At 46.1% G+C, this 10,142-nt stretch overlaps 1 protein-coding gene across 5 annotated transcripts; it reads right to left on the bottom strand.

The window, feature by feature from the left end:
- Nucleotides 1-318: 318 nt before the first annotated feature.
- On the bottom strand, nt 319-7,064 carry Rps15a (ribosomal protein S15a). 5 transcript variants are annotated; one of them, XM_052200632.1, is made up of 5 exons: nt 7,000-7,064; nt 5,989-6,126; nt 5,672-5,751; nt 1,168-1,253; nt 319-448 (listed from the first exon to the last, which is right to left on the bottom strand). In XM_052200632.1, the coding sequence occupies exons 2-5, from the start codon at nt 6,119-6,121 to the stop codon at nt 355-357; spliced, it is 393 nt and encodes a 130-aa protein (XP_052056592.1). In that variant the 5' UTR covers nt 6,122-6,126; nt 7,000-7,064; the 3' UTR covers nt 319-354. The 5 variants fall into 5 exon arrangements, with proteins under 5 accessions (XP_052056592.1, XP_052056602.1, XP_052056570.1 ...); XM_052200642.1 differs by having other exon boundaries at nt 6,992-7,012; XM_052200610.1 differs by lacking the exon at nt 7,000-7,064 and adding an exon at nt 6,531-6,624.
- Between the last annotated feature and the right edge of the window lie 3,078 nt (nt 7,065-10,142).

Below are 10,142 nucleotides of genomic sequence, written 5' to 3'. Positions count from 1 at the left end.
TTTTCCAGGGTTGAGGGTAAGAGTCAACAATGTGACAGATATCATTAAGTCTACAAAGTCTGGGCGATAAAAGGGGGCTGTAGGCAAAGCCCCATGCCCAAGCCCCACGCCTCTCATTGGCAAATAAACCAGGTTCACTGCACACTCAAGAGGCTCTACTGTCATTAACCACCTTGTGCAGATGTTACTGGCATACAACCCAAGTTCGGGGTCAAAGTGAAGACAATGGTCATACATAAAACCTCACAGCTGAGCATCATCAGAAGTGTCAGTCACACAACCAGCTACTATGTTGCAAAGATTCAAAAGGACCCTGAGCACAGTCCATGAAGACTTTTTATTTATGCTTTACATTTAAAAAAAGAATCCCAGGATTTTCCCTCCTGTGTGTTTTCGTCTTGCCTCTTCATGGTCCATGATGCCAGCAGAGGTTGTCAGCACAATGAAACTATGGAGGAAACAAACATGCTGGTGAGTGACTATTCCAACCACGCTTCACTCTGCTCACCACCGCCCTTAAACACTGCTCAGCCTACAGGGACTGTTACTGCCTAGCAAGGCAGTGACTGGAACCAAAGATTAAGGCTCCAGCTACACACTGCCCTAACTTCCAATAACACTGGGAATAACTAAGCTTAAGAAACAAAAATTAGGGAGCTAGAGAGATGACTCATAGGTTAAGAACAGAGAGGTCCAGGGTTCGATTCCCAGCAACCATTGGTGGTTCACAACCATCTATAATGAGATCTGGTCTCTTCTGGGCTGCAGGCATATACAGACAGAACACTGTATATGTTCTAAATATATAAAGCTTTTAAAAGAAAATGAGGCATGGTGGCACAGGCCTTTAAATCCCAATACTTTGGAGGAAGAAACATCCAAATCTTTGATTTCCAGATCAGCAAGATGCTATCTCAAATAAATAAAAGGTATTGAGCCAGTTAAATAAATGGCTTAGAGGTAAAGATGCTTGCTGCCATGCCTGAAGATCTGAGGTTCATCCCTAGACCCACATGGATCAAAGAACTAAACTACTTTAAGTCAAGCTCATTAGAAAAAGACAGCCCCCCCCCCCAAGAAGAAAAAGAAACCTCAGTTCAAGCCCAGCTATACCCCAACTTTTCAAAGCATTGACTTTTAATTGTTGTATGCAGAAAGTCAACTCACCCAAACTGTCGTGATGGGAGCAGATTGTTCTGCCATTTCTCTAGGTCTTTGAGTTGAACATCAAATCTAGGGCTTATAACTCCACACTGTAAAAGGAACCAAGATTAAATTCTTTACATTTTACCAAAGAAGTCTTTCTTACCTGCTGAACACAACTGATTCAAAACCAATCATCCATATTTAACAGGCACCTATTCCTTATAAAAATTGTCTCTGACATCAACACACTCAACGGGATGGGGCAGCATATGCCTAGAAACCTGGTACTCAAGAGGCTGAGTCAGGATGACTGAGTTCTAGGACAGCCTACACTACATAAGATGATCTTGTCCCACTAAGTATATACATAGACCACCCTCACAACATGTATGTACATCTATACTCAATCAAGGCGGTACATCTACACTCCTGCCTACAAGAGCCATGTCAAACTAGCTCAGAACAAATCATCTCATTATACAAGAGCCAGAAATTACCGTCAAAACTTCATTTCTACAGTTTAAGAAGGCTACAGCTCAGTAGTAGCTTTAAGTTGTATTGCCCATCAATAACCCTATAAGGTGCAGCACAGTACATCTAAGTAATCTAAGAAACAAATGCCCAGCGTCAGGCTGCCCCCAACTCCCACCTCAAGGGAGGGTGGCAGCAAGCAGACAGCAAGGTGCCCATCTCTGATAGAGACAACTATCCTCCAGAGAAAGAGCTCCACTTTAATCACTGACACGGAAGAGCATAGACACAGAAAGGAATCCCATTGTTTATACTCAATAGCCCTGTGTACCTCAGATTACGAACCCCTCCTCTAAGAACCCAGGGTTCCCATACAGGACAACCATATAGAATTCACAAATGCCTTTGAACAGCCCCACAATGTACCTCCCTATAGCAAAGACTCATTCTGACCCTTTCCTTCCACTGTTCCAATATCCTGTCTGCTGGCTGTCATGAACTATAACCAACTATGAAATGTTCTCCAGGAGGCCAGCACAACCCCTGCCAAAGTAGGAACAAGATTAAGGCCAGGAACAGACTCACCTCATTTCCATCAAGTGTAAGCCTTCTTTCTTAAGGGCAACAGGCATTGTACTGTATGGGGTCAGGAAAGTTCAGAGGATTGGCCACACACTGCTCTACCAGGACCAGCTCTCCCACCTCTTACAGGCTAACTGGCCAGAGCTGTGAGCTACATTAAAGCTTCCTAAAAAACCACGAAACCAAATTCTCACACTTTAAAAGCTGTGTTCTCACTGGAACAATTAGAAACAAAACAATTGGCTTAAAACTAGCCTTGTCAACTTTTCACCATGTTCAAAGACCTGTCTTAGGGTTTTACTGCTGTGAACAGACTTATAATTGGAACTGGCTTATAGGTTGAGAGGTTCAGTCCATTATTAAGGCAGGAGCATGGCAGCATCCAGGCAGGTATGGTGCAGGTGGCACTTAAGAGTTCAACATCTTCATCTGAAGGCAGCTAGCTAGTGGAAGACTGACTTCTAAGTAGCTAGGGTGAGGGTCTTAAGCCCACGCCCACAGTGACATACCTACTCCAACAAGGCCACACCCCCTAATAGTGCCACTCCCTGGGCCAAGCATAGACAAACCATCACTTTCCATACACTTGTCTATGGGAGACATATCTAGCCATAGCATAATTAAGAGTACATTTAGTCCAACGTCTCAAATTCCCATAGTCCATAGCAGTCTCGACAATGTTAAAAGTCTAAAGTTTAAAGTCTCTTCAGAGATCTAATTAATCACTGCAATCCCCAAATCAAGAAAGGAAACCAGCTGGGCAAACTCTAAACTCTGCATCTCCATGTCTGATATCAAAGCAGTTTTCAGATCTCCAACTTCTTTTTCATCTTTGTTGACTACAAATGTTCTTTTTTTCTTTTTTCTTGGCTCCTTTCCTGAGGTGGTTCCACTCCGTTAGTGGCACTCCTAAGGAGATATCCTATGGTTATGGCATCTGGAAAATCTTGGGGTCTCCAAGGCAGCTTCATTCATTACTTGTTTCAATGTCTGGGATCCACTCATGATCTTCTGGACTCCTCCAAAGGGTTAGCATTGCTTCTCCAGCTCTGCCCTCTGCAGCACTCTAACCACAGGTTGATGCACCCACTGCTGATCTTGGTGATCATGGTACTGCCATCTTCAATACACTGGGGTCTTCCCACTACAACTAGGCTTAATCAATAGCCTCTCATGGTGCCAAGTTTCAAGTCCTGAGGCACCTTCTATGGCCTCTCTCCATGACCCCTTCATGCCTTCAAAACCAGTACACCTGGGTGACTCATACATTACCAAGTACAGCTGCAGCACAAGACACATCCTTAGCTAGCTCTGGAGCACAGTTTCTTTGTGCTCTCAGAAAACACTTCCCAGAAGATTTCACCTCAGTGATACTGAGGTGAAATACTTCCTTAATCACCACTAATTGCTTTGCTCCAGCTAACCAGCATTAATTGTCCCAGTAGTCTTTTCTATCCTAGATTCTAAAGTCAAAGCCATGTGGCCAAAGTTGCTATCTTTTGGGCTGAAACATGGCCACCTTGTTCTATTACATTATCACCAGCTTTCTCTTTTCCAACTCCTTCACCACCTAAGCGTGGCTATCCTGGAACTTGCTCTGCAGGCTGACTTTGAGAGATCTGCATGCCTGTATCTTAAGCATTGGGATTAAAGGTATGGTCCACCAACCCTGGATTTAAGTTTTCTTCACCTAGAACTTGCTGTCCCAAGCTGGCCTTGAACTCAGATCTGTTTGGCTTTAATCTCCTGGGCTTGTACTATCAAGCCTGGACCTAAAATTAGCTGGGTGAGATCTTGCCCCAAGTTTACTACTCCCTTAATTCAATGTACTATCCTTGAAGACAGGATTCAGCTCCACTTCACTTCCTGGTGCCCCTTTAATACTTTTAATAACCATGTATTTTATATTTCCCTTTCTCAGCTTGCTATGCTTGTTTAAAATGCTCTTCATGAGACTTAGCCAGAGAAAGTTTCTAAGACTTCCTTTGTCAATGCAGTAAACCTCAGTCTCTTCACTTTAACCTCAGACCTCTTCAGACAAGGCCATGCTCTTCATCAGCATACCACACAAACAGTCTCTAGGCCACCTACTCAAGTTCTTCTCCACCAAAACCTCTTAGGCCATGTCTGTACAGTTCAAATCACTCTCAGTAACAGTCTTCCATATTCCTGCTAGGGATGGCTCATTAAGCCCCTCAAAAGCATTCCACTGCCTTCCAAATCCAAAGTCCCCAAATCCACATTTTTCAAACAAAAGCATATTCAGGCCTATTACAGCAATACCCCAGTCCCTGGAAACAACTTCTAATTGTTACTTAAACTGAAACAAGCTCTGGATATTGAGAACAACCTTTTGGAAAAAAAAAATCATCAGAACAGCAATAACCTCACCAACTTAGCTGCTGCCACCGACCAGGAGTTTTTTGGTTTTTTTTCTTTACTAGAGCAGTGGTTCTCAAACTTCCTAATACTGCAACCTTCCAACAAAGTTGGCAGTAACCCCCAACAAAATTATTTCACTACTTTACAATTGTACTTTTGCTGTTATGAACTGTAATGTATTTGTTTCTGATGGTCTCAGGCCACGACAACTCTCTAAAGGGTCATACAGGTAGGACTAGCGGACCTCAAACTTCTTACAGGTCAGAAGGCTCAAAGCCTCACCATCACTAGCTTAACCCAGACCCATGAACCCTACCCTCTTAGCCATTTATTCAAAACAATAATTTTATTAAAATCCAGCATTTGACAGAAGTAGAGATCTCATGTTGATCTCTACATGTTGAGACCCCCATCTTGAACATAAACAGATTCCACACACCACCAGTACAAGATTGAGTTATTTATATACTGAGCTATAGTAACCCCAAACTCAAGCTACTTAAATCAGTAGGCAACAATCATTTAAGTTTCCAGCTTTACCAGAGTTTAGCTCTATCCCGCACAAAACTAACCAATAATTTGAGCAAGTAACCAAAGATAACTAGTGAAATGTGGGTATTAAAACAGAAGCCTAAGCCAGGCAGTGGTGGCGCACGCCTTTAATCCCAGCACTTGGGAGGCAGAGGCAGGCGGATTTCTGAGTTCAAGGCCAGCCTGGTCTACAAAGTGAGTTCAGGACAGCCAGGGCTACACTGAGAAACCCTGTCTCAAAAAACCAAAAAAAAAAAAAAAAACAGAAGCCTAGAGCTGGGCAGTGGTGGCACACGCCTGTAATCCCAGCACTCTGGGAGGCAGAGGCAGGCGGATTTCTGAGTTCGAGGCCAGCATGATCTACAGAGTGAGTTCCAGGAAAGCCAGGCTTACAGAGAAACTGTCTTGAAAAAAACAAATCCAAAAAACATAACAAAACAAAAACCTAAAAGCATAGTCTTAGGCAATTCTTAAATCTCGGGGAAGTTGAGCAAGAATGACAGCAACACTGTTAAGTTGCAGGCAGCTGCAAAATTGAGAATTAAGATGTGTCTCTTACCTTGTTCAACCTTCCTGTGAGGTTCACTACGATCTTCCCAGCTCTGTGATCATCAATGATCTCGAATTCACCAATGTAGCCTGTAAAACAAGTGGCTAGCATCAAACCAGACATCAGCTTGAGACCTAAACCTTCGCCCCCAACACTGCTTTTTTGCCTAATAAATTTTTCTCTCCTCGGATTCTCTGCATCAGAGTTTTGAAACCTCTGTATTACACCAAGACTTTGGAGTTGGACATCAACACAGCCATTCTCTTCTGGAATGGCTACTTTCTCTTCGATCAATGCTGTCAAACCCCCAGGACACCAATACTCACCGTGCTTCATCATCACAGTCAGGAACCGAACGATGACTTTAGAGCATGGCCTGATGAGGACCTGGCGCTTGCCTCTCTTCTCGGCGTTGTTGATGCTCTTGAGAGCATCCGCCAAAACATTCATTCGCACCATGGTGACTGAGGAAAGAAAAGCCGAGTTTGTTTGCATCAACACCCAATCGTGCCTCTCTGAAAGTTGCTTTCCTACCCACATTAGCTTTACCAGGTCTCAGCAATATTCCCAACACCCAGGAAAAATTCACAATTCAGAATCTATTCCTCCAAGAGGCTCCTGTTCACACCACTCACCACACGCAACAGCTGGAGAGAAAATGACACAAGTCGAGCCCCATTACACAGAAGATAGCCTTGGAAATAGTGGAGCCTAGCAGCTACCCAAACCGAAAGTGGGTGTGGGGGGCACTGTCATTAGGAAAAAGTTTGGGCACCATTTGCCAAGATTTTCAAAGTTAGCAATGTCAAGAGGTTAACGTGACTTACTTACAGGTAACCACTTAACACCAAAACACAAACAAACAAACCCTTCCAGGAGAAGAGACACTGCGTGACAGGGAACCCAAACAGCCTACTGAATGGCCACGACGTACAGGCTACCTCCATGACTCCTCGGGACGCTGCCAAGGCATTTTTACGCGCCTAGAGTAAAGCACGAGTTGGTTCCCTAACTTGACAGTGCGCGGCTGAGCCGAATTCCCCGTGCCTACCCTGGCCACGGCCGCGTGGGGCACTCGGGACTCCAGAGCGTCCGCAGACGCGTGAAGCGGCAGGGCCTACGCCGGCCACCGTCCCCGCCAGCCCGGGCCGAGCCCGGCCGGTTGCGAAGGGCCGACTCCCGCAAGGTGCTACCCATAGCCCCCCGACCCCGGCAGGCGGAAACTACGACCCCGGCAGGGATCTAAAGACCCGCGGGACTCCGAAACCGAACACGGGGTAAAGGGATGGCACAGATATCAGACGGATGAACACGGAACTTCTCACTCACTCACTCACCGGCGAGGGAAGATGGCAGAAAGAGAGTGGGATGGGCAAACGCACGGAATTATGGGAAGCGAAAGTGTTATCGCGAGACTTCATGGTCACGCACCAAAAAAAAAAAAAAAAAAGTAAATGCTTTCTTATAGGACAATCTATGCAAGGGCGGGGCCGTCTCTGTGAGGGGCGGGTGAAAATAGAAACCGTGGGCTCTTAACTTTGCATCTTGAGTTGCATGTAGCCCAGGATAGTCTGGAACTCGCGGCAGTTCTCTTGCCTCAGCCTCTAGGTCTTGCCAATAACACCACACCACAGCGGGTTCTTGCGTTTAGTTTTGTTTATGACAATGAAAATCACTAGGTAGCTACGGCTGGGCTGGAACTATGAAGACACAGGCTGACGACACTTTTTTTTTCGACACACGGTTTCTCTGTGTAGCCCTGGCTGTCCTGAAACTCTGTAGAGCAGGCTGGCCTGGAACTCAAGAACTCCGCCTACCTCTGTCTCCCAAGTGCTGGGACTAAAAGCGTGCGCCACCACTGCCCAGCAACCAGGCTGACTTCTAACCTCCACCTGCCTCTGCCTTCTAAAGATCGGTGTGGTTTGGACTTGGCTTTTGGAGACCAGTAGTGGCCCATGCTGTCCCCAGAGTCATGAAAATCTTGGCTCAACCTCTGAACTGGGATTACTACCAAGGTCCACTTTTCTCCCCCGCCCCCACAACTCTTCCTCCTGCTTCTCTGATGTCGCCCAGTGATGCGTCTGCCTCACTTCTGCCTGGGAAGGGTTACACCTGAAATGCATCTATTGTCTCCTAGCCTGGACCATTAAGCTCAAGCCAACAGAGGTCCCTTAAGCTTTGTTCATTGCTGTTCACACTGTGTTGGGGCTTTGTGTAAGCTCCACCCCACACCTACCTGGTAATAGCCAGGTATGCCCCGCCCCAGAGATCTGGCCCACTATAAGAAGGGCTACTTGCTCCTCCTCTCTCTCTTTGCTCACCGCTCTCCCACACGCTTACCTCTCTGCCCCTGGGGCTCTTCCCCCCTCTCCACGTGGTCATGGCCGGCCGCCTCCACTCTCTCTCTCTCTCTCTCTCTCTCTCTCTCTCTCTCTCTCTCTCTCTCTCTCTCTCTCTCTCTACCACTAACTCCCATCCCCTATTCTGAATAAACTCTATTCTATACCATGTCTGTGTGTGTGTGGTCCCTTAGGGGCAGAGGTGCCTGGGCAAGGGCCCGCCTGGACACCTTCCCCCACGCCGCCTAGCCACACTGACCTAACTCACCTATATTCTCACCTAACCCCTTATATATTCCCCCTACTTCATCATCATCATTTATACTCCTTCACACTGGGTCTAGAGAAGCATTGGCCACATAGTAGGCCCTCAATACAGAGTTGAAAAAAAATGAGTGGACAATTCAGTTTTTCCATCTCTAAAACAGGGATGATACAACCATTCAGGGTAGCTTTGAGGATGAGAGGCAGCACAAATGTGGCAAGGCTCACCAGTCTTTGGCACAAGTTCTCAGCACAAACATTTATTTCCCCCAGAGGAACAAAGGACAGGGAGGAAATGAGAGACAAAAGACAGGAGAGAGAGCATGAGGGAGAATGGAGGGGGGGTGGGGGATGATATATGTCTACATAGAGAGGAGACACGTGTGGCCTTTAAGTAAAGGACAATTTATAACTGTAAAAGGGGAAACCTCATGTTAGAATGAGGTGTTTAATTCTGATTGGACAGGTTAATTAGAATTGCAGCAGCAAGGTCCTTTGAAAGCTGGACCTTGGTAGTCAGCCTTGGAAGAAGTGACCAAATAAGAGACCTTGGTGGCTAGCTTTAGGGATGTAACCTAATGTTTTTTAGCAAGGAGGAATGGAAGAAAGGCCTGCCTGAGCCATCTTTGTCATGTTGCAGACAGCCAGAGTCCCCTCCACCTTCTCTCAGCACTGGGGAGTCTTCATTCCCAGTCATGACACATCCCACAAAAGGACCACTGGCTTTGCCAAGGTTATAAGGATTTTGAGCACAGGTCTGTGTATTTCACACTGACCTCAACCTCACCATCCTGTCTCAGCCTCCCAATTTCCTTAACATGGACTAGTAGAACACTTCAGGAATTCAAATCAAAGCCTCAATGGGGAGGGTGGGAGCTAACTAGTCTGAGGTACTAGTTAGGTTCTGTGGGGATTTGGCTAGCTGATCCCTCTTGTTATGTGGCCTTGGAGTGCCACAGCATCTAGATGGCCCCACACTGATGGCCTAAAGGTGGTGTGGGAGTGGGGGTGGGGTGGGGATACTTGTGTAGAAATTGGAAAATTTGGGGTGGCTGGGCTGGAGGGAAGTGGGACAAAGAACCCTGTAGAAACTGACTCACGTTTGTGATTTGTTAGAGGCAAATTAGAACCTGGTGAAAGATGAGCCGCTGGCTTTTAACCACACCTTACAAAGACCTAAAAACTAGGTCGGGTGAAGTGACACAGGACTGTGCAAGGTGAGGCACAAGTCCAGGAGTCCAAGGCCTGCCCAGGCTTTTCGTGAGCCTGCCTAAAAACACCCAAACCTCCAGACCTACAGGGAAACAATTAGGATCCATTTTCTCTCTATGCCTAGCTTTCTTAATGTCTCCAAGTGAGCCTTACAATGATAGAACCTCAGGAGGGCACTCAGACACTGCTGACCTGATTACCACCAGTTACCACAAGTTACCAGAGCTGACAATTACCACCAGGGTTTCCTTTTGTGATCTTAAGTCTTCCCATGTAGTCAGGGCTGGCCTCAAGAGATTACAAGCCAGCCATTTCAAAGCCTTTTGATAGCCTTTGCTTGAACCTCCAGAAAGGGACCCATATGTGCTTAAGGACAGAGCCTGTTTCCAAACAGACCCCAAGTTACAACACCCAACTTCAGGCCAAAATTTAAAAGTCAGACAAATGTCATCTGATAATTATCAACGACTTGCTTTGAGAACAAAAGTGCATGCTTTTGAGCCTCTACTATCCCCTGATCCCTCCCTCATATCACAGGGTCCCCCCCTCTTCAGTGTTTTCCCTTTCCATCTGCCATGGTGTACCTTAGAGAAATGCAATGACAACAGGGAGGTCACTAGTCAGATTCATAAACTCAAACAGTTAAAGAAAGTGAGCCAAAGCGG

The sequence above is a fragment of the Apodemus sylvaticus genome, chromosome 1 (genome assembly GCF_947179515.1).
Source record: "Apodemus sylvaticus chromosome 1, mApoSyl1.1, whole genome shotgun sequence".
In the NCBI taxonomy this organism is placed as follows: Eukaryota; Metazoa; Chordata; class Mammalia; order Rodentia; family Muridae; genus Apodemus; species Apodemus sylvaticus.
This window is presented reverse-complemented; position numbering and strand designations above follow the sequence as displayed.

Coding starts and splice junctions, on each gene's coding strand:
- Rps15a (XM_052200610.1), bottom strand. CDS start 6,609: ATGGAGGTAGCCTGTACGTCGTGGCCATTCAGTAGGCTGTTTGGGTTC. Junction 6,127..6,530: donor GTGTCTCTTCTCCTGGAAGG/GTTTGTTTGTTT, acceptor TTCTTTCCTCAG/TCACCATGGTGCGAATGAAT. Junction 1,254..5,671: donor TCACAGGAAGGTTGAACAAG/GTAAGAGACACA, acceptor TTCCTTTTACAG/TGTGGAGTTATAAGCCCTAG.